The sequence below is a fragment of the Ceratotherium simum genome, chromosome 32 (assembly GCF_057802395.1).
Source record: "Ceratotherium simum simum isolate JZ-2026a chromosome 32, ASM5780239v1, whole genome shotgun sequence".
NCBI lineage: Eukaryota > Metazoa > Chordata > Mammalia > Perissodactyla > Rhinocerotidae > Ceratotherium > Ceratotherium simum.
The window spans coordinates 1333250-1357421 of record NC_141931.1 but is presented as its reverse complement, the minus strand read 5'-3'; the positions used below and the strand labels follow the sequence as shown (position 1 = coordinate 1357421).

General features: G+C 44.5%; 1 protein-coding gene across 2 annotated transcripts in view; it reads left to right on the top strand.

The window, feature by feature from the left end:
- The window catches only part of CCNY (cyclin Y), a 213668-nt gene that overhangs the window by 158945 nt on the left and 30551 nt on the right, over nt 1-24172 (top strand). For both annotated transcript variants that reach the window (XM_004425203.3, XM_087420617.1), the window contains exons 3-4: nt 3974-4008; nt 19867-19967. In XM_004425203.3, the coding sequence (XP_004425260.1) occupies nt 3974-4008; nt 19867-19967 (136 nt within the window). The remainder of the gene's footprint in view (nt 1-3973; nt 4009-19866; nt 19968-24172) is intronic.

The following is a 24172-nucleotide window of genomic DNA, read 5'->3' as shown; positions in this document are numbered from 1 at the left end:
CTTCCTCAGCAAAAAGAGGAGGATTGGCAATGGATGTTAGCTCAGAGCTAATCTTCCTCACCAAAAAAAAAAAAAAAAAGAGAGAGAGAGAGAGTAAAGAAATTTTACTTTTGTGACATTGTGGCAAGGGAGTGTCCTGTAGCAACCTGAATGACTTAAGTTTTGTTTATCCCTCAGGTTGCAAACACTGCCATTTATTCCTCACTCCTCGTTTTATCTGGAGAAGACTTTTAATGCCAGTGGTAGTGTTTTTGCTTATTTTAGATGGCTTATTTTTAAAGCCTCTAGTGCATTTTCTATTTAAGTTGTTAGGACTATTGCAATAACCAATTAAAAATCCTCTCAACAAACCGTCATAGATGGGATCAAAGGAGACAGCTATTATTCTTCTCCCAGGAAAGTGAGATTTATGATCCACATCAATTTATTGCCTGTTTTCCCAACAAAGCAAAATATAACTGTTAGTGCTCTCAATTATGTAGGAACCCTGAGAACTCCAGAGATTTTGATTGATATGTTATTAGTAACCAAAAATATTCAAGTTTAAAATGATGAAAGCCAACACCAGAAATGAGTTGGCATATTGCTTACACCACTTCATAAAACCAAAGGCTGAAGCACTTTGAACTTCATAGCTGATTAATGGCCTCAGTGTTTCAAATTTATTTTAAAGACAGATTTAGATTTGGGTAATTTTATCCATCTCTTTTGGTGATACCAGTGTAAGAGATCCTACTTATTTTATTATCTGACCACCACCCCTCTCCCCCGGCCCATGGTGGTGTCTTAGTCCTGCTCCAAATAGCTTAGGGAAAAAGGAGTAATTAGTTGTAACTGCACCAGGATAGCTCAGAACCCTTATGAGTTATTGGAACTAGGGGCTAAGAGCCATTAGGATCTACAGGAGAACCTGCCTTCTCCCCATCCCTCTGCCCTCCATTCTGCTCTGTATGGCAGCTGTGTTGGGGGTCCTCAAGGCCACCCCCAGTTTTGGTGATTCAGTAGGTGAAATCATAGCCTCAAAATATAGTCATACTCATGACTATGACTTTTTACAAAGAAAATATACGAAGCAAAATCAGGAAAATGTGCCCAGGTGAAGTCCAGAGGAAGCGAAGTCCAGGCTTCCGAGAATCCTCTCCAAGTAGAGTCACACAGGATGCACTAGGTTTCCCCAGGAACGACTTGTGACTTTGCAGCCGGGGAGGCTCCTTGAGACTCAGTGCCCAGGATTTTTATTGAGGACTGGTTACGTAGGCAGCCTCTGCCTGGTGTGTACCCCAGTTCCAGACTCCCAGGAGGAAAGCAGATGTTCCGCATAAACCATGTCGTTTGTACAGTTTAGGCACAGTGAGCCCCTCTTATCAGTTAGGGAAGGTGAGAACCCCCATAAGCCATGTTCCCAGGTGCCAGCTAAGGGCCTCCCTTGCAAGCAGGCCTTTCAGGGATGGCAGTCAGACGTGCTGGGGTAACTCTTCTCTGCACAGCAGGAGACGCAGCTCACCTCCCCACCCCATAGCTTCAGGTCAGGCGCCAGCAGTGATGGACTAGCCTCTCCCGATTCCCGGGAGAGAGAGTTAGCCCAGCTGGGAGTGGGTATCTGCCCGGGTCTGGGCATTTCTGGTCAGGGCCGCCTGGGACAAGCGTGCATGTTGGGAATGCTTCCTGCTTGTATAGGGACAGGCAGTTGGTCTGGGGACTCAGGAGACACTCCAAGAGGAAGTCAGTCATGGGGATGCCTGTGTGGAAAAGCGTCTGAGACACTGCAGACCTGATTTTGCAAAGGCCTTCCTAGGAGCAGCATTACAAAACAGTACAGGAAGGTGGCGCCGGACTCAGGCCCAGGAACCCAGAGTGAGACCAGACTCAGCAGGCCCAGTTGCTCTGAGGGAAGTAGGTGGTGTGTAGGCGTTCATTTGTGTAAAACAGAGCTTCTGTAATGGATTTGGTACCTCATCCTCTGTTACTGCTCTCACTGGAACCAGCGGGGTTCATGGACGTGGCCTGATTCCTCCTGCGTTTTCTCCTTGTAGGAGATGTACGAGAATAGCGTGCACTGTTACAATATTACTCTTGTCTACTGTGGTTTTGTTTTTATTTGTCGGTTTTAAAGCTTTCTTGTTAAAACTTGCAGCCAAAACTATTGAAGATTCTGTATTTCAGCCCTCTGTCCTATTTTTGAATAATTCTTAATCTTTTCACTAGTAGCGACGTAGGAAGCTCTAATAATTCTTGAGGCATGGATGTCTTTTATCTGCTGGAGGCAGGGGGTGATGGAGGGTGCTGAGGTGACCTCAGAGGTGGTTCCCATAATTGAGAGACAAAGCCCCTGTACAAACCTATTGCTGGGATGCCCTAGGCAGGGCTCAGTGTCATGTGTGGAATTTGCTGGAAAGCCTGGCAGGTCTCCCCACTGAAGGTGTTCCCAGATCCCTCCAGCCAGTGAGAAGTCAGCATGGAAATGTCGTCGTACCCCCATGTGGTGGAGCAGCCCTGACCAGATGCACAATAATTGAGTATTAAATTAATTTAGAGAAAACACGCGTGTGCCCACACACGCACATGTACACACGGGTGCATGTGCACACAAAGTATATATGCCGGCAAGTTAAAGTCCAGTGCTTCCTGCCAGCCCTCACTTTCCTCTTGTTATGGTGCACATGTGGATGCTCATTTGGAGCTGGGGTGGAGGGGGTCCTGTGGCCTCCACGCTGTGCCCAGCAGACCCAGGCCGCCACTGAGGTTTGTGTGCTCGCGCTCCGTGTGCTGGTCTGACGGCCTGGGCGGGCTCCTCTCCCAGTGGTGTCCTCAGGCTGGTTTCTGCTTTTCTGCCCTGGATATCTTTGAGATGGGAAGAGGGGCATTGTCATTCTAGAGAGGGTAGGACTTCTAAGGAAAAGAGAGCTGTGTCCTTGTGAGTCCATCACAGAAGGAAAACAGACCCGGTCAGCTGGAGGGCTTGTGGGAACAAGTACACCTGCCTTTGGGGGCGGCTGTGGGGCGGGGGCTCCTCCGCAGCTGAGAAGTGGTTTTGTATGCTGTTGTTTTAGGAGGCCTGAGATAGCCCTGTTGATGCCCAGGGACCCAGGCTGTCGTCTCCTTGAAGGACACCTATTCTTTATGTCCTCTGCCTGTAGTAGGCCTGCTCAATAAAGGTGTTGCTTGATTCGTATGTACCCTCAAAAGTAAGTCTTCAGGAAAGAAAGTACAAAATTCAATGATACTAGTTTATTAAAAAGCTCCGCAGGGTTCCCTGTCACCCTGGTACATCTCTGGGGCTGAGGGCCCCTGTTCTGAGAAACGCTGGGGGCTGGGGCCCGAGGCTGAGCCACGCTGCGCAGACAGCAGCGTGAGAAGCCATCTTCTAGACGGGACGGTATTTTCATGAGTTTTGTCAGCCTCCCTGAGGGAGAGGGTGCTGCAGGAGGTTCCAGGAGGCCTCCCAGACAGAAGCCTGGTGTTTTTCACCACACCCAGTGTGCAGAGTGATTGGGTTTCCATGGTAAATAACACTTGGACATACATTATCTGTCCTGTATCTTACTGCTGTCGTGGGGATTCTTGTTATTTATATTTCGCCCGTATAGCACAGACCTTTATGCATCTGGTCCAGTTGGAGATAAATAGTCCTATTATTTGTTAATCATCTTAAACAAACAGATGCATACAAGTTTTATGAGGTTTACTTATTAATATTTTATTTCGTTATTGGAAAGCTGTCCCCCTCAGTTAATCATAGCTGTGGTAATTTTGTTCGGGTGCTGTGGTTTAAGTTGGGTATGTGTAACGCTCTGTTAGCCAAGTTCAGCTCTGCATTTGTGCAGGTCACATCTTCTTATATTTGGTAATTGAGCAATTGGGTGCGTTGGTTGGTGGAAGGATGGGCCCGTGACACAGAGGCCCAGTCCTCAGCAACCTGCAAGGGGTTGGCATGCAGCGTGTAACGTTTCTGTTGCATTTTTTGTTTTCACAGTGAGAGAAAAACGCAAGAGTCTCTTCATTAACCATGTAAGTGACGCTGTCTCCCCGTGTTCTTCATGATGACTGTACAGTGTAAAGAGCTGTCTGTAATAACTGTGATGTGATGGGTGAAAATGGTTCATGTATTTTGTTGCAATTTGAAGAATGTGGAGCATGTCGCAGTGTATTTACGCTCAGTTTGGCTTCTGACTGGACAGGCGTGGCTTGGTCTTCATCCACCGTCCCAGGTATTTTTCTAGAAGCCCCAGACTGCTGCTGTTCCTGGGAAGATGTGTGTGAACAATACCACAGCAACACCGCACAGGTCCAAATGGAAGCCACGGCTTTTGGGTTTTTTTTGTTTTTTCTTTTTGAGGAAGATTGGCCCTGAGCTAATATCTGTTGCCAATCTTCCTTTTTTTTTTTTTTTTTTTTTTCCCTTTTCTCCACAAAGCCCCAGTATGTAGTTGTATGTCATAGTTGTACATCCTTCTAGTTGCTCTATGTGGGATGCCACCTCAGCATGGCTTGATGTGCGGTGCGTATGTCCACGCCCAGGATCTGAACCGACGAACCCTGGGCTACCAAAATGGCGTGTGTGAACTTAACCGCTATGCCACCGGGCTGGCCCCGAAGCCACGGCTTTTCAATTTCTAATCCTTGCCTTCTTCTGCCCCTGCCCCCAGATCACTCTTCTTCTCTCTCTAACTCAGTTCCATGTGAATAAACACGTAATTATTTTCCGTGAGGCTGTCTCCCTCCCCACACTCTTTCCCCTCCTGATTGTCATCTGTAGGTCCAATAGAGTCTGCATGTTCTTCTGATGCTCAAAGAAAGGATAAACTTGATAATACTTTAATTTTAAAAGGACTTTTTAAAAATCGACTCTAGTCTTTTGTCCATTCTGAGCGGTATCTCCCTCCACTGTTGGCCAGGCGTAAAGTGTCCCTTTGAGGTTCTCCGTCCTTCCTTGAGCAGCAGATGCAGCTGGCCGGCCCCATCTCCCCCCTTCTTCCACCCAGCCCCCTGCTGTGGCGCCCCACCTTGCACCCCTCTGGAGTGTGGAGCCCTGCCACCAGGCAACTACAGCCAGCCCTTCCTCTCCCTCTACATATATGCCCCTTTCTTTAGGAAAGGACACTATCTCCATGAGGAAGGGAATGATAAAGTAGGTAAATTACCAGAATTTTCATATTGAAAACAAAAATGATGTATTCGACCTTACAGGGTTTTTTTTTCAGGATTTCTAGACTGCATTTAAGTATTTGCAGATCTTGAAGTACTTGGCACTGAAGCTGTGTGTTAAAGAGCTTTAATATTGCCTTCCCTGCCCTTGGAAAAATCTGGACAAAATGCAGTTGAAAGGAGATTCACATGCTGGGCCTGTGCAGCCAGGGCCTCCCTGCTCGGCCCTTAGGAGGGTGTAGGCAGCATCAGTGGGTACGTGTGTATACAGTTTGCTAAGGGTCGGAGAGAGGGTCTGTAGCTTTCATCAGATTCTTAAAGCAATTCGTGACCTCTTGCCTGGCTCTCTCAAATTTTGAAGCATCAATGTGAAGCATCTGTGAAATCATAATATATGTCATGAGGAAAATATGCTGAAAATTGCTAGGCCTTTTTTCTTTTTTGAAAGCAGCATATAGCTGGACATAGAAATTTGAGAGATATGACCTAAATCTGTGAATCCTGCTTCCATTTCTTTGCATGCCTGCTGGGTGCACTTGAACACTTTACACTCAGCACGTCTGCAAAGGAGCTTGAGAGGGAAGGAGATGAGCTGAGACTGGGCACTGCGCTCTTTACAATGGGGTGAAGGGAGAGGAGGGCGAGAGTTTGTCCACTGTTCTGATCCTGGCCGATGAGACAGAGGTGTGCTCTCCCTGATCTCATCTGCCCCTCTCTTTTTATATTCCTTCCTGCTTACCCTTACACCTTGTGTTGCACACAGTCCTGGCACCTGCCACACACTGGGTGAATATCTGTTGGACCCAGCATACGGATTAGAATGGTAGCTTGTGCATTCCAGCTCCATGCATCCTCTGTAACCCAGCCCAGCCCTCAGACAAGCTCCGTAATACCCCACTCCCTGACACAGACAGTGAAATCACACAAGCACACTTGTTCCTATATAAAAGAAGTCTCTGTGCCCAGTGTCTTACACAGCAGATGGCCATCTAGCAGCGTGCCTGTCTAGCCCGGGAGCAGACCTGGGTGCAGAGCAGCACATCAGTTCTGTCCATGCTGGGAAGAGCCGCTGGAATGTGCTGTGGCAACCCCTGCGATAGGATTTGAGTACAGTTACCTGCAGATTCAGTTAGGCTAACAAACCAACTGTGTGTTGCAGGTTTTGAGACACTTTGGCGCAATGAGCTAGAGCAGTAGAAAAAGGATACGTAACCATAGTAATCAGTATAGTCTGTGGAGTGCTTTACTGTGTTTGTGCCAGGCTCTGTCTGATTGGTCTAATGAGCTTACTCAGTAACCACGCTGGGTAGGTACCGTTTATCCTTCCTGTTTAGAGGAGGAGAGAGAGACACACAGAAGTTTGCCGAATAAGTGGTGGAGCAGGGTTGAGACCAGGTGGTCTGGCCCTCACACCATCTGTGTGCCGCTCAGATGGTGACACCGGTTCCACGTGGGCAGAGGTGGTTCACTTGTTTGTCTGGAGTTAGAGATAACGTTTATAATTCAATTTTTGTAGGGTAGTCGGTAGAACTCATTCCTGAATATGGGCCCCAACTAAAATTTGTAATTTAATTTGTTGTTGGACTCTGGAATGACAGTTATTCATTGCCCTTGTTTATAAAACCTTTTGTCTTTTTAGCTTTATTGTGAGGGATGTTGTTTCTTTAATTTCTCCTTCAATTTTCTGAAGAATCTGCTTAGTACATGTTGCTGAGGAAATCTACAAAGAGGCTATTATTTAAGAAAAGTGAAAGCAATGGATATAAGTAAGCCATGTAAGAGAGGTGGGAGTGGGAGGACGGTAACTGCAGGGGAAGTGACCTCTACCAGGCGGAGAGAAGTACCATTTGTCTGGCTCCCAGCTAACATTGAAAGGAGGAGACTGACTGGGAACATTCTCCAGGGAGAGGGGCAGCAGAGAATGGAACCCCAGGCTGGAGAAGAGAAGGGCTGTTAGCTGGCTTAGAACAGCCAAGTGAGACGTAAAGGATTAAATAAAAGGAGGCTGCTTCTACGAGAATTATGATAGGTTTTAAAGCTTGAAACCATTTGAGGATGAACCCCTCTGGGAGTTTTGACAGTAAGTTAAATCAGGGTGAATTATAAAGATGAATATTCTAATCAGCACCTATGTTTTAGATGTAATTAGAATTAACAGTTATAGGAAAATTGAATACATTATGAAAGAAATACTAGGTATTTTTAACTGGTGTCTGTAAAGGGCTTTATTTAAAGTTTGTACTTTAAATGAACCTTTTAATTAAAATGTGAAAATCTCTGATTATAAATTGTGAGTGGCATTGTAGGTGGCTGGAGTCTGTCTGGAATCACTCTCCTGAAACTTAGGGAAAACTCATGCCTTTTACTTTAGGCTAATTTTTGTATGACATCCTCCTGCCACTTGGTGACAGCATACCTAAAGTGAATTGATCATTCTAAGAAGTTAAAAGATATTAAAACAGAATGAAGCAAGAGTTGAATGGCCAGCCTCCCTTACTCTCATGCAAAACAGTCACAGTATTTGTCTTAATATTGAGACAGGTGATAGTTCTAGAAACTTTGTGAGGGAATAAAGTAACCAGAGTATTATTTATCAGTTAAGCAAGAGTCATATTGTTAACTGGTCTTGGAGCCAAAAGAATTTTGTTCAAGTCCTAGATCTGCCACCTGCTAATTGGGGAACCATGGAAAAGTCTTGAAGTCTCAGTTCTGCTATCTCATAGAATGGGTCGTAATTCCTGGCCTACCTGCCTCAAATGATATAATGGAAAGGAAGGTGATTTGCAAACTAATTATAGCACTGTATAAATATGCTGATGTTATTATTGTTATTGCCCATTGGAGTATAGGTAAATGGTTGAATTTTCTAAGTTCAGTATCAAAACTGATGAAAGTGTCTCTGGTATTTTGAGTATGGATATAGTTTTTTCATAGTTATGAATACCAGGATTCCCTGAATGGAGTATATTCTGTTCAACTCCATTTGGGACTACTGTATTAGAGAGTTGATGGTTGTCTTCGTCTTTTTTTTGGTTTTCAGGTGTATGTTTTTTTACATTACAAAATGATCACTGAAAAGACTAGTGACCGTCTGTCATCAACAGAGTTATTACAGTATTGTTGACTGTATTGCCTGTGCTGGACATTACATCCCCATGACTTGGTTATTTTGTGGCTGGAAGTTTGTATATCATACCATGCCGTTTTGCCTATTTCACCCTTCCCTCCACCCCGCTCTGTGGTCTTCTAAATAGTTCAGTTCCACATTGATTTCTGCTTCTGGCTTTGAATGGGTTAGGAGGAGATTCCTTGTAAAATGGTGTCTGTTCTGGTTATACTCTTCACCTGTTAATCCACAAAAGTCAGGAATGAAGTGAGCTGATCCAAGAACTTAGAATTTAAAAATTCTAAACCTTGCTTTTGCCTCTTGGCGAGATTTGCTCTTAATAGAACACAAATTTATTGAGCAACTGCTGTGTTAGCATCAATACAATATGCTTGCATGGTGTGAAAGAAGCCTCAGTACGGTTTTAATCTCAGTAAGATTTTAAAAATCCAGTTAGATAAAGGATTCCAAGTTATATTTTGAAATAATTTCAATTTACAGGAAAGTTGCAGCAATAATGCAGAGTACAGAGTCTTCACACCTCACTGGAGGAGCCTTAGAAACTCGGGTTCTTACACCACACGTGCTGCTTGACATGGAATGTTGGCGTGGGGAGACGCTTTGTTATTTTCTTTCTTTCTTTTTGTTAGGACGTCTAGAAATGATAATGCTATGCACACAAAACTATAGACGTGGATGAGAAATGTGTGCAGGGTGTCGCTCCCTGCGTGTTTGGTAAGGTCTCTAAAAGACTGTCTCTTTTCCTACCCTTTCCGGTTTCCTCCTTCACCCAGCCTTCCCTTCCTTCATTCTGTCACCCTGGTGTGAGGCACAGATAAAGTGACACTTGTCAGCTGTGATGGTCTGTACAAATACAGCGTGGCTGACTGGTGGCATTGCTTCCCTAGTGCCTCATTTTGGAAATGACATTGTCCTTGTTAAGACACACAAGTGCAAGATCACTGACCTGATGTTGGGATCTGTCCCAGAAAACTCGAGGCATGTCCTCAGTGGGCATTGCTGTGTTGGAAGCCCTGATCTCTTGTGTGTGGTGTTAGGATCTCATCTCTGAATAAGACACCACAGAGGCTTGAGCGCGGCTGCCTGGTTTTCACGTTGCTCACACACTGCTGTGGGGGAGGAGCTGTTCCTATTTGACCTGAGCCTGTGACTTCCGGTTCCTGTGTCAGCATGTGCTGAGGGTAGACAGGAGCTGGTCAGGCGCTCAAGGCCCCCTGTGCTGCCTCACCTCGTCACTGTGCCATTTCATTTTTCGCTTCGTTGCTCTCTTAACCTCCTGAGTTTTCAGCTTGGTCAGTTTGCTCAGGGACTTCTAGAGTAGAGAGAGGAAAGAAAAAACATGAAGTCTGAGAAGGAGCAGGGACTTGTCATAAAAAGCCTTTTAAGAAGCAGATTCTTTTTCCCTTACCCATTAGGCAGAGGTTCCCACTCCAGCATCTGTGTGTTATGGTCTGTTCTTTGACTTATGTGTATATGTTTTAAACTTTTATTTTAAAAAGTTTCAAACTTATAGAACAGTTGTAATAATAATACAAAAAATTCCCAGTTCCTTTTACCCAGATTCACCAATTTTAAGTGTTCTATCACTTTCAACTCATCCTCTGATCATTGTCCTATATTATTTTTTCTGAATTGTTTGGGAGTAGGTTACCTACATTGTGCCCTTTACCCCCTAATACTCCACTGTGCTTTTCCTAAGAACAGAATATCTTCTGTGTAACCACAGTATTGTTATCAAACTCAAGAATTTAACATTGATCCACGTCTTCTTTATGAATTGTTCATATTCCAGTTGTTAGGTGGCCCCATAATATCCTGAGTAGCATGTTTTCTCTGGTACCAGTTTCAGTCCAGGATCACACGTGGCATTTAGTTGGGGTGCCCCTCTGTCTCCTTTAATCTGGAGAGATCCTCAGCCTCTCTCTGTCTTTTGTGACATTGACACTATTGAAGAATGCAGGGCCAGGTGTTTTTTTAACAGAATGCTTCTCATTTTGGATTTGTCTGAGGATTCAGGTAAGTGTTTCCGGCCAGAATGCTGGAGTGCTCCCTGGCCCCTCTTGGTGTATCAGATCTGGAGACACACCATGTCCGTCTGACGTCATTGGTGGTGTTGGTCTTGATCGCCCTGCAGCGTGCTGTCCAGATTCTCCACTGAATATTGACTGATTTTCTCCATACAACTGATAAGCAGTCTGTGGGCCATGTAAATAGCCTGCTCCTATCCCCACCCCTAGATTTAGCATCTGTTGATCATTCTTGCCTGAACCAATCTTTATTATTTGGCTTGCAAAATGGTAATTATCCAGCCCCATCACCCCCTCCACATGTCACTGGCATGATTCTGCTCTCAGGGGGAGCCTTCTCTTCCCTCCCTCCCTCCCTCCCTCCCTCATCCATCCATTGTTAGTATGGACTCACGGATTTCTGTGTTTTCAATGATTTCCAGTTCATTCATGTCCTTAATTATTTTGGTGCTCACATTGTCCTAGATTTGGCTATGGCAGACTTTTCAAACTGGCTCTCTGTTCTTGTGACATGCCTCCGTCATAATTTTTTTTTTTTGAGCACTCTCTTGCTTTTTGGCACAATAAAATATTCTATGCTCATCGTGTACCTCCCTGGGTCAGCCCTGGAATCAGCCATTTCTCCAGGGAACCTTGATTCCTTTTAGTGGCGAACAGTATTAGAAACCCAGAGCTGGATGCCATCTGTACTCATTGCTCCTGGGGTGTCACTGCTTCTAGGCCCGTTCAGCAGACATAGCTAGGAAATACATGTTTTAGAAATCATGAATTCATACTTAAATCTTAATTTGCAATACCAGTCCTTCCCATAGGGTTTTTTCTTGCCTTTGGTCTTTATTTTTTTTCTTTCTATGAAAAATTCATTTTTTAAAAACAGCTTTATTGAGATAGAACTTACATACCATAAAATTCACCCTTTTGAATGGTTTTTAATATATTCATAGAGTTGTGCAACCATCACCACAGTCAATTTTAGATCATATCACCCCAGAAAGAAACCCGGTACCCATTAGCAGTCACTCCCTATTCCCCATCTCCCCCAAGCCCCTGGCAACCACTGCTCTACCTTCTATCTCTATGGATTTGTCTATTCTGGACATTTCATATAAATGTAATCATATAATATATGGTCTTTTGTGACTGGCTTCTTTTACTTAGCATAACGTTTTCAGGGTTCGTCCGTGTTTTAGTATGTTACAACTTCATTCCTTTTTATGGCCAAATATTCCATTGTATGGGTATGCACATTTTGTTTATCATTCATCAGTTGATGGACTTTTGGGTTGTTTCCACCTTTTAGCTATTATGAATAATGCTGCTATTAGTATTCTTGTACATGTTTTTGTGTGGACATACGTTTTCATTTCTCTTGGGTATATACCTAGGAGTAGAATTGTTGGGTCATATGGTCACTCTATATTTAACATTTTGAGAAATTATCGGTTTTCAAAAGTAGCTGGTCTTGGTTTTTAATATTTTGTTTGCAGTCCTGTGAATTCAATTTTTAACTCTGATCAGCAATAAGATACTTGTTTCTTCAAAGCACAACTCTTATTTTTTTTTTTTCACTTCCTTTGGCTTTTTTAATTTTTTTTTGTGAGGAAGACCAGCCCTGAGCTAACATCCGATGCCAATCCTCTTCTTTTTTGCTGAGGAAGACTGGCCCTGGGTTAACATCCGTGCCCGTCTTCCTCTACTTTATATGGGACGCCGCCACAGCATGGCTTAACAACCGGTGTGGTGGTGCACGCCCAGGATCCGAACCGGCAAACCCCGGGCTGCTGCAGTGGAGCGCGCGCACTTAACTGCTTGCGCCACCGGGCCGGCCCTGGCTTTTTTAATTTTTAAACTTTTCCCAAGAGAAGAAATGACCTTCTGGAACCAGTCAAGTTTTGACCAATATAACTGTGTTTGTAGAGAATTTTGAAGGGATGTAGCTTAAGAACAACTTACTGTAGCAAGAACGCTTGATTAGGAGTCAAGTGGCCTGAATCATGATTCTTCTGATACTTGTCTGCTTTGTGGTGTCATGTTACTGTGTCACCTGGTAAAGTGCTGTCATTAGATCATCTGCAGAGAGGAATGGTGCACGTCCTCCCATCTCACAGGTAGTTATGAGTGGCCATGGAGATGGGCTGTGTAGGCCCTTAACCATTTGCATTGTGCAAACACATGGCATATTTGAATTTCTATGACAGTTTACTAATTATGTAGGAGAGAGAGCTCTAACAGAGTAGGAAAAAAACTTCAGTTTCTTACACTCTGAGGCAAGTCTAACCCATTTTTGAGTCTTTCTGTAAAGTAAAATTTTTGAGACCTACACTTGGATAAGCATCCGCCCTACCTTACCCCCAGCATTCTGGAATCAGCTTATTTCCCACCCCACCCTACCCCCAGAACTGCAGCCTGGAGTATATATGACCATTGCATTCAAGACGTGAAGTAATAGTAGAAAAATGTCACTTGGGGAAATTAACCTCTGTTTCTTTTATAGCTGCAGAAAGAACTCGGGCAGCAAGGAGCTCTGTGCTGGTGGCTGTGCAGGGGCAGCCCCCTGAGGGAGTGCGCGGTGCCCTCAGTGCCATCAGGAAAACCCCTCTCCCTCAGATGATGCCAGTCCTAAAGGGGTGCATTTCTGGATTTTGCCTCAGAGCCAGAACTGTAATGAGAAAAGTCCTTCTCGTTATAGGGTCGTGCACAGAGCCATAATGCAGCCGAGATTTGACCTGGGATTGCAGTGAATTATGAATAATTATTTTGTGGTGACAGCCTGTGTGACTCACAATAGAGCAAAACTTGTACCTCAAAATTGACACTTCCCAGTTTTTGTTCTTGAGATTCAATGTTGGTTTATTTTTCTGCTTTAATAGAGTAATGACTTGGTCCACTTCTGTTCTTAATTCCATGGCTATTTGCTTTTTCTACCTCTTGTCTTTCCTTGCTGTAAAAAACTGATCCTGCTAAAAGCTGTTCAGTCTTCCTTTTTCTTTCCACGGAATGTTTGTTCATTAACACCTTGAGGTCAAAGGTGAAGGACTTTTCCTTTGTTCTTTTTATCATCGTGTCTCTGAGACCATGGTGGTAGTGGAGGAAGATGGTAGGGCTTCCTCTCTCCCAGCCCCGGGGGCATCTATGCGTGTCCTTCTCCCAGCCTCAGCGTCTGCCTGCTCGGATAGGTGCTCTGGGTTTGCACAGGGTGTGGCATCCCACAGAATGTCCTGGTATCCACTCCCTGTTAGCCGTGTGACTTGGGTAAAGACACTTTCTTAAGCGTTTTCTGCAAATTTTAATTTTACAAATGAGGAAAATACCCCTGCACCACCCCGCCGTTGTGGTTTTGTCAGACGGTCGCACCCCGTGAGCGTTCAGGTGCTCGTGATGGTCACCCCAGCCCCTCTTGCCGCTTCTCCTGGGTTCTGTCCCACTCATGCTCTGCATACATCAGGCCTTCAGTTAATTCTTAATAAAGGGATGCTGGTGCACATTTCATTCTCTGTGCACACAGAGCCCTGCCTTCTGTCAAGGTCATAGTTTGCTCTCCTTAGAATTAGGATTTAAAAAAAAAATTTTGGAGCGTTCATTTCTGGAGATTTCATTTATATCATTTTTTACAAATTTGTACAACTGCTTTTCCTCCAATAATGTTACCTCATATTTTTAATGCTTTATTTTTATTTGTTCTGACAAACCCTAAGAAGTGGTAGGACAGTTTTGTCCAACCATTGGAAGTAGGAAGTTAAAGCACAGAGACTGTGTTGTTAAGTGACTTAATAGTATTCATTGAGCACATCTGTGTGCTGAGCCTCCACGTTTATCCCATGTAGTCCTCACAGCCCCACGATGAGGGTCGGTTCTGCTCTCCATATTTTATAGATGAAGACATTGAATCTTGGGGAAGTAAGCCCAAATCAGGACACTACTGAGTGTGAAAGAGGGTGCTGTTATTGGTTACTCCAGGATGATAGGGGCAAACCAGGACTGTCCCCAGTAAGCTAGGACGCATGACCACCCTACTGAAGTAACTTGCCCAAGTTTACACAGCTCATCAGTGGCAGAGCTGCGTCCTAGGCTCCCAGACTCCACTGTACGCCTGCCTGGCCTGTACTGCAGTGTCTTGTCCACGTGAGCTCATTCCCCGCAGGGCCACTAGAGAGCCTGGCCCATGGCCCCTGGCCCACTGCAGTGAGCAGGTCAGCATTTCACTGCCCAGTGGCACAGGCCCTTGCGATGAGCTCCTGTTTGCCAGCTTGTTGACACATGGTGCCCCATTTCTGCTGAGGCTGCACCGAGCTCACAGAGGACCCAGCTGCCATTGTAGAGGCAAACTTCTTTTGTGGTGGCACTTGAATCAGCCAGCAAGGCAGGCTGGTCCCTTGGATAAAGCTCTTCCTCGTTTGCTGATTCAAGAAAAGTATCCATTCTACCTCCTGGACACTTACAGTGTAGACCCCGAGAGAACACAGACGAGTGAGTGGAAAACTACCACGGAGAGTGGTCAGTGCCACGGAGGGCACAGGGCACGTGGGAACACGTGGTGGGGGAAAGAGTCCTGAGGAAGGGCTGTCAGCAGGGTTCTGAAGGATGAGTGGGGTCAGAGAAGGAAAAGGGCCTTTGGGGTGTTTGAAAAGATTTGGGAGAACATGGCACAAGTGAAGCACTATAGGTAGAAAGGCACGGACTTTGGAGTCAGACAGGTGTGGCTTTGAGCTCCAATGTCTTAGAGTTGACTTAGGGAATGTTACTTCATTTCTCTGACCTCCTTTGACTTACCTGTAAGATGGGAATTCTACCTGCCTTGCTAAATATTTGTGAGCTGTAAATGAATACACGTAAAGTATCCAGAACACTGTTAACTCATATCTGATGGCCATTAAATAAAGGTTATTCTTGTTACTATCATCATTTAATTATGTCTAAGTGGTAGTGTACATGGCAGGAAGAAATGAGTGGTGACCTGGAGAGATGGAGAGATGGTGTGTCCCCTGCCCCCAATGGAGAACCTCTGAATCATTTAAGTGGGGAGGTGACATGATCTGATTTGCTTTGTAGAAAGATCACAGTAGCATCAGAGTGGTTTGGAAGGGAATGAGCTTAGAGGCTAGAGACAGGGCGATTATCACAATAATACAGGTGAGAAGTGATGGAGGCCATTCATATACCAGAGAGTGGCTGGAGGAATGTAGAGGAAAGATGATTTTGAAACGTATTTAGGAGGTAGAGTCAATAGTACTTGATGCAAGGAGACCAAGAGAAAGAGAGATGGAAGATTCAAGACTATTTTGCAGATTTCTGGTTTTAAGCCTTACTAGTGAGTGGAAGAACGGATTAGTTTGCCATTTGGGGTGCCCATGAGGAACATTCAGGTGGAGAGGTCCACAGGCAGTGGTGAGCTCAGAAGAGAGGTTGGGCCAGAGGAAAGATTTGGGACTCCTCAGAGAGCAGAAGGAAGTTGAATTAATGGGAAGGGATGAGAATCCCCTGGGGAGAGATGTAGAGGGCGAAGGAAAGACCATCACGTTGCAGGGAGTTCAGAGAAATGGAGTCTACAAAGGGGCTGTGACTGAGTAGCCAGAAAGATGGGAGAAGGCTAGAAGAGAATTAGGCCTGAAAAGTGCTCATTGGTCCAGCGCTTAGAGTTCTTTGTGACCAGGAAGGGAGTGTGGAGTGTGAGCCAGCTTTTAGAAAGTTTGAGGAAGTGGAGGTCCTGACTAGCCCTGCCTGGAGAAGGTTAGGTCTTCCCCTGCAGATGAGGGGGAGGTTCTTCAGATTCCTTTACTAGGGAGGAAGAAGCATGAGGGTGAGTGGATGCTGCTGCCTCAGGGCCTCTCGGTTCTCTGAGATGCGCGCTGTCCCCGGGAGCTCAGGGCGAGCTGTGGACAGAGGATTGGAGAAGGTGAGGGCGGTGGAGTAGTTGGGAGAAGGATACCTGGTCGTTGAGGGGGTCCAGTGCCGGTCTTATCCCTATGCCCACCCCCCTTCTCTTTGTCCTGCACTTGGATTGTGTGTGTGCGCATAGAGCATGCATACGTCTATCCATGTGTCTTTGTATCTGACAGACATCTGATTGGAATTGTCTAAAGGGATAATCTCATTATTTGGGACACATAATAACTCTTCAATAAAATCCTCTTAAGTTACAGTCCAACAATTCTTGCGTATTAGTGGGTCTTGATGTAAATAATAGATGATTTTATACTGTAGACATTATGTGAATAGGTGGACTAGATCTTCTTGGCTTTAATCTAGTTCTAAAATTTTATCACTCCACATATTTATAACTTAATTTGTAAAATACATATTATTTCAAAGATATAAACTTCTGTTTCCTTAAAAATAATCCATAATTGGGCCTCTCGCTAATTAGACTGTTCTCTGCTCCCCTTCTAAGCAGTTTATGGTTGACACTATACAATCTGCTCTCTCACCAAGACAGTTGTCATCCTTGGGAACGTTTGCCTAAGCTAACTAGAGTGTTATACCCATCCTTTTCAGGTAAAACATTGTCTTAGTCTTTTCTTTTATATACGTCTACAATGTTATAGACATTAGGCGTAAGAAGCATTCCTATCCCTTTTTTGACATGTTTCAAGCCTTTTATTTAACAAGTACTGATGTAATGCTTTCTATGTGCTGGCCCTGCTCTAAGCACTTAAAAATAACAACTCTTCTACTCCTTATAACAACCCTGTGAGGTAGAGTCTGTTCTTTTCATCTCTGTTTTATAGATAAGGGGACTGAGGGGCAGAGAGGGAGGCCAGGCCACTTGGCCGGGGTGCAGAGCCAGTTATGGCCGAGTCAGATTCACAGCCACACCTGCGACTTCCAGCACCTGTCTTCCTAACCGATTTTCTCCAGTGTATCATGTGGCTGTGTTCTTTATTAGCAAAGATTGGGGCCTAGGTGGGAGATTCTCTGTGTGTCAGACACACACACTTGTAAAAATACTGATTTTTCAGAATCATGGGACAACTAAATTAATACAATATTTCAATTAAAACAAAACTATCTGGCACATTATGTCCTTATTAAGAATATTTACTAAATTAGAGTATACTTTTCTGTGAACGTGTGTTTCTTTGATGCTTCAGAGGCATCACAGAGGTTTGAAGCTGTCCTCATCCCAGGACGCACGTCAGTTGTTGGGAGGTGTTGGTGCCTGAGCCGGCTCTGCCTTCCCTGTGTCACGCAGAACAGTTCAAAACAGAAACCAAAACAGGAAAGCAGCCCTGGGGTCAAGAGCTTTTCCGGTAGAGGGATTCTCGTTATTTCAGCTTTTAGTGATGGGGATTTCAGATCAAGAGAAGTTTATGTGCTATGAATCTTGTGGTCCTGACACTCAACAAATGACGTGATGACCAAATGGTATTGTAGAATGATGGGACACCCTAGAACTAAAAACCTTTATAACTTAATACTTGGGATTTTTATTCATTTTAGAAATTATTAAATAGTTTGAAAGCTGAGTTGGCATCCCCCTGGCAAATTGAGTGCTTTGGCACAGCAGCCCTTAGTGCTGGGAGGCGCCAACTCACGGCTAGGGAGATCCTCTCCTGGTCTCGAGTTAACCCCCTGACCCTTAGGATGTGCGGACCGAGGGTATTCCTGCCCGTGAACTCACGACGGTGGTTCTTCGATGGTGAGGGTGTAGACGGTGCTCACCGAGTGCATCCCTCATCTCCCCTCCTGGACTCGCATGCTTACATTTTCTCGAGGAAACCGTTTATTCTTTGCAGTTCCTGGTACATTTCAATCTTGAGGAAATTTGTGTCAAAGGAAATTATTGAAGCCGTACAAGAAATAGAAGTGAATCATTGTCGTTTTGCTCCATTGCTGGGGTTATTCCTCAAGTTACCTTGTATCTTGAAAAATTCATTAACATGTCAATTAATTACTGAGTTTTTGTGTTGAACATGTTTGTTGAGGTTTTTGTTTGTAGTAAATTTTACAGTGGTGGGGTAAATTTCATAGGATTTTTGAATCTTGCAGCACATATTAATAGCCATTATTAGATAATGAGTTTTTAATGTACCTTGTCTGACTTAAATGTGATTGCTACAAGAGCTTAAAAAGAGATGTTTTTAATGCCTTTGGATTGTCTTAATGAGAATGTTGGATTAATTTGATAGATATGAAAATGCCATGTTAAAATTGACATTGTAACTTTGTTTACAACGTTTCTTCGTGCCCTTTCTGTACATAGGCACAGAACAGTGTGAGCTTAAGAAGAAAGGCCCAGGAACAAGCCTTATCTTTTGAATTTCCTGACTTGGGTTAATTTCCCCTGCTCCACGTCCTATTTATGTAAAAGCAGTGCTGGGAGGGTCCTAGTGTTTCAGTAGTGTAGCGCCCTCTACCTGTGATTTGAGGAACTGGATACCCCAGTGGTCACTACAGTATTACGATGTATTATTTAGTTTTGAGGGGAGATTGATTATAGCATCTTTTTTATGTTTCTCAAGCTGTTGCAGATTTTCATAATTTTATTACAAAGGAAACCTTATTAAATAAGTAAATTTTAAAGTATCGAAGAGGGCATTTGGTCTCTGATTAGCTTTAAGTCTTCCTTTACGTTCGTAAACCGTGGATCCCGAGGGTTTGGTGGGAGGTGGGCAGGTGAGGCGGGCAATTTTATTATCCCCAAGGGATTATTTTTTTTGCTGCTGAAAATGACACTTAGACTGTCAACATAGCACCAGGCAGGTGGAAACTTGTTTGGGTGATTTGATTTTTTTTTTTCTAACTTGCTTTTGAACACAAATTATCCAGATCAGTGTCTGCTAATCATATTGCCCACATGGTTGTCAAAAGTCTGCTTAGTATTCAATTCGGTGTCATCATTGTGTGATTGAAATTCTGTTTTCCTTACTGGACCTTTCAGAAGTAGTTCTCAGTTCTAAAGTTCTCCAAAGAGATCAAAATTTATACAATTGTGAAAGAACCAGTCATAAGACCGCACAGGCGCACCACCTGAAGGTCATCCATTGGTTGTGTTTTCAAAAGCATCAGGTAATCTTCCCCTTTAAAATGTATTTTGCCCCTAACGAAGAAATACTTTTTCCTTTTCTTTATAACTTTGCCTCCTGAAATTCAAGCAGATTAACCAGGAGATTCTAAATTAACATTGGCTGTATTTTCTATGGCCCCAAGAACAGAGAAAATGGGTACAGTGGACTCTTGTCTGGATCTCGGTGCGAAAAACCAGGACTCCGCCTTAATTCCGGGCCTTCATTAGCATGATGAACAGCATACCTCTTGTCTCATGCAGGCCCCGGCAGGTGATTTCTGTGGACCTGCAACGTGCTCTTGGATGCTTGATTGCAAGCGTGTCCTGTTCTCCTGATGAAGGAGGTTTGGGGCCAGGAGTGGTGGCAGTGACTTCTGTATGTGGAAGAACAAGGAATTTCATTGTATGAAGAAAGCGTTTTTGTACTGCTCTTGCTGGTGGTGTTAACATTTCTTGCTAAGACATTTTTCCTCTGTCTAGTCTCAAGGTGAAGGGGATGATGTTCCTTGGAAGAATTTTGAGCCCTGTTTAATTGTCATTGTTTTGTTGCCATTGTTTTCTAGCATCCTCCAGGACAAATAGCAAGGAAATACAGCTCCTGCTCCACTATTTTCCTAGATGATAGCACAGTCAGTCAACCAAACCTCAAGTATACAATTAAATGGTGGGTATATGGATTTTTGCTTAACTGAATGCTTTTTCTATTTCTTAACCTGACAGCTAACTCGTTGGTTGTGGGGTTTGGGAGGAGTAAGATTGGGCAGGGAGAGGCCATTGACTATTCAGGAAATCTTTTTAAAAAGTGATTTTGGTAGTTAAAATGTGGGGTGTTCACAATATTTGTGCATATTATCATTTACATAAAAATACCGATTTTAAAAATTATTTTAAATGTAGATTAAAGTATATTTTTGATTTTTGCGTGTACTTTCTACCTTCCCACTTTTTATTAAAGTGGCATCCTGGCATAACTGTGCCAATATTTTACCTTCAAATAAGGCGTGGCTTCTATGGTTCCAGACTTGGGGCTCCAGTAGAGGGCAGGCCTGACACAGGGGAAGAGTACTTGCCCGGAGTTGGGACGGCTGAGTTCTAACCTCGGCTCTCTCGCCAACAGGGAGGGTTTGGGTAAGACCCTTCTCTTTGGGGCCTTTATTTAAAATGGGGTTTAGAGAGGAAGGGGAGTGTTTGAATAAAATCCTTTTCCTTTTGGGCTTCAGTTAGTTTTCTTATTTTAAAGTGGGAGGTACGAGGGAAGGAAGACTGGTTTTTCCTGTAGTGTTCCTCTAGCACTGTGATGATGACAACCCTTGATGTGCTGGGGTCTGTGGTCTTCAGGTCAACTGTGAAAAAGCTGCGATATTTTATCTCTGTATTTGTTTGAGAATGTACACACTTAACAACAACCTATGCTAGCATATGAAACAAGTGTTCACATGTCTAAATAAGTATTCTTCTATTCAGTGGGCTGGGTTTTCAGGCTTAGAAGCCCTGTTCTGAGTGTGACTGCATGTGACAGTCAATCACAGCCTCAGTCAGGCAGTGGGACTGTCCCGGGGATGGGACCACTCGGGGGAGGCTGCCTAATCTCCTGTGGGGTTGCACGTTTCTAAGATCTAAATGGAGATGTGGCTTCTTCCCTCATTACCTTGGCATTTAAGGGCATGGTGAAGGACTAGAGGGCATACACCCAGACAGGCAGTGATCACAGCTGGGTAAAGGCATGTATATCACAGCACCACAATGCGTGGCTTTGGCTGAGCCACTTCCTCTCCTTGGGCCAGGGTTTACTGCTGGGAAGTGGGAAGTGCAGTAGCTCTTGGAAGTACCATGTGGAGTAAGTGGTTAGCAGCTGTGGAGAGGAGCGGAGCGCCCTGAAGATCTGTGGCACTTTGTGACCTGGCATCTGCTCAAGATCTAAAGAGCCCAGAACGAAAGCAGTGAACTTCCCTTTAGTCCTGGCATGCTCTTCACGGGAAGCGAGGCAGAGGGGAGCCGAGGGCACTTCACTTTCAGGGCCAGCAGGAGCTCTGGGATTTACAAGTGGATCTGACTCAGTTGCTCAGCACTTCATCCTTGGGTGACTTAAAATTGCCACTGGTGTGACATAGACACTTAGGAGCCCAGTGGGAAAAATGAGTGACAATTTGATATTTCCTTGTCGAGCCTGGGAGGTGCAAGCCCCTAGGTTATGACTGTGCGTCTGTGTAAATTAGTGGTTCCAGCCCTGGCTGCCCCTGGTAGTTTAAAAACACACTGCTGTTTGAGGTCTTGCCCTCCAGACCTGGAATCTGGATTTTTAAACCCCTCTAGGAGATTCTAATAGGCAGCCAAGGTTGAGGACCCCTGATTTCAGTGGGCAGTTGCTCTCCTCTCCCCTTCAAGTTTCCCTGAAAGTTTTAAGTGAAGTATAGGTTAGTACATGGAGGAAAAGAAGCTGAAAAGCTGGGCCACTTAAGGTAGGTGACTGTCAAGACAGAGCAGATACTGTGGCTTCCCTGGTCTACAAGACATTTTCTCTGCACCACCCAAATTTGAGATTCCTTCAGTCGGTGGTTCAGTTGTTTTAAAAAGTACCCTCTTTTTTAAAATGTCTATTTTGGACCTGGGAGCTGGGTAGCATGGACCCTGACTGAAGTTGTCCATCAGAATCCTTCCCTGTAAATACCCACGTCCCACCCTTGGCTTGGTTATGATCAAGGAGCTGAAGAGTGAGGTTTTGAGGTGTCAGCAGGCCCGGGTGGGCTTCAGCCGGGGGCCTGGACCGCGTAAGGGGAAAGGGGTGTTCAGAAGGGAGAGGAGTGTCGGGAAGAGGCGAGGAAGATGCTGAATCCACATGCCCTCCTGTTCTAAAACTTTGCCTAAACCTATCAGAAGGAAACTCCTGTTTTCCTTTTTTGGCTTTCTCTGCCTTCCCTAAATCCAAGGCCGTCTTGGCCTCTGCCCCCAGATGTTAAAATTGATACCAAGCTCATTACTACAGTAGTTTGGCTTCACTGTGGGCCTCGTGAGCATTTGTAGGCTGAACTTGATTCCTGAAAACCAAGTATGACCTTGTTTCTTTGCGAAAATGCTCTGAGTTCTAAACAACCGATTTCTGAGCTAATTTTTAGAAGAAAATCTTCTGCCAGTTGGGGATTGCCGCAGTGAACCAGCATATTTACAAGTTCTAGCTGAGGGTGGGTGAGGGTTGAGTGCTACTCTAGAGTAAAAGAAGAGTTTAAGTATGAAAAGTTGGGGCACTTGCTGTTCGGCATAATTTCTTTTTTGAGACCTTGGTTTTCCCATCTTTCCCCTAAATGTCGGCAGCTGTGGTGTGAATTTAGCGTTTGCCCACCACTGCCCATGCCTCTACAACCAGACCCTTCCCCACGTCCTGTAAGGAGCATGTGGTAATGATCAAGGAGAGAGTGGAGAGTAGGGGGAGCCCCCTCACACAGCTGGCCAGGTCGTTCACTGTCTGGGCCTCTGAGGCTCAGGGAGCAGCTGCTTCCCCCCGCCTCCAGCTCCGTGGCTCAGCTCCTTTGCACGGCCAGAACCACCACCTCGTCATCTTCAGAGGTCTGAGGATTGCCACATGCTTTGCTGATTTATTTCTAGCTAAGAAGTAAAACAAGTGCAGTGCCAACAATCACAAATCTGCTTTGTTTTCTTGGTCAGGAAAATAGAATTTTTTCCTTCCCAGCTATGTGGGAAAAGCAGTCGAGCAAACCCTTTGGTCCAAATGTACTTCTGGTTTGGCTGCAGCCCATCCTTGGTGAGACCTCACCATTTCCTGAGGATGTGGCAGAACTGACCAGGCGCTGAAGCTGGGCATTTGGAGTGAAATCTGAAGCCTGAGACTGATTCAGTTTTCAGCTGACTGCCCTTTGCCCCCAGCAGTCACATCTTTCAATATGACCAGCTAAACTGGCCTGGGGAGCTGGGCTGTACCTGAATCCTCAGCTTGGTTTTCTCCCTTTCCAGGGTGTAACCTTGAGTGGAAATTGTCCTACAGAGTGGCTCTATTTTTCATGGAGGTCTAAGGCACAATGATGTTCAGTCTTGCTTTTGGCTCAGGAGATTTGAGAGATAGTGACCTTGGGGCCCTGAAGACTTTCACTCAGTCTACAGAAGCTGGAAGACCTCTTGAAATGGAATTATTGATAAGAGAATAACAACAATAATAACTTCTGTTTTAGAACTTACATATTTGACATAATGCTTTTATGTATGTCATTTGGTGATAGCAACAACTCTGTGATGTAGGTTGAAAATGTCCTGATTTTATAGATGAGGACACGCAGGCTCTGAGAGGTGAATGACTCGAATAAAGGAAGGAGCCAGGTTTTGAACCCAGGTTGGCCTGACTTCAGCCCAGGGACATTTTCCTGGGTCACACTCCCTCAGAGGGGAAGCAGGAACCGTTTTTTCTCAATCAGTCAAAGCGATTAAACTGATCGCTACATCACACCTGATCCTATGAAACGTTCAGTTCAAATCTGACATAAGATTAGGAAAGCAGTCATCACACATAACTATTAAATGAATAAAACAGTAATTGCTTCCTGTTTTCCAGAGGCAACACAGTAGAATGAAAGGGCACAAGACCATTGTACAAGTCAGAAGTCCTGGCACCTGGTGTCTGAACCTGAACTTCCTCATTTATAAAATAGAATCAGTAACGTCTACTGTTTTCCATTGCAGGGCCGTTAATGTATGTGAAAGCACTTTGAAAACCATGTTATTATTATTTTAAATTCTGAAGCCGTTTCACCCCAAATGACAGTTCCTTCAGCTTAGATGCTTTTCAAGATGTTAGGAGAAAAAGAATAAATTACCATTTGCTCCTGAGTGCTTTTGATACTTAGCCGAACTCATTCGAATGAG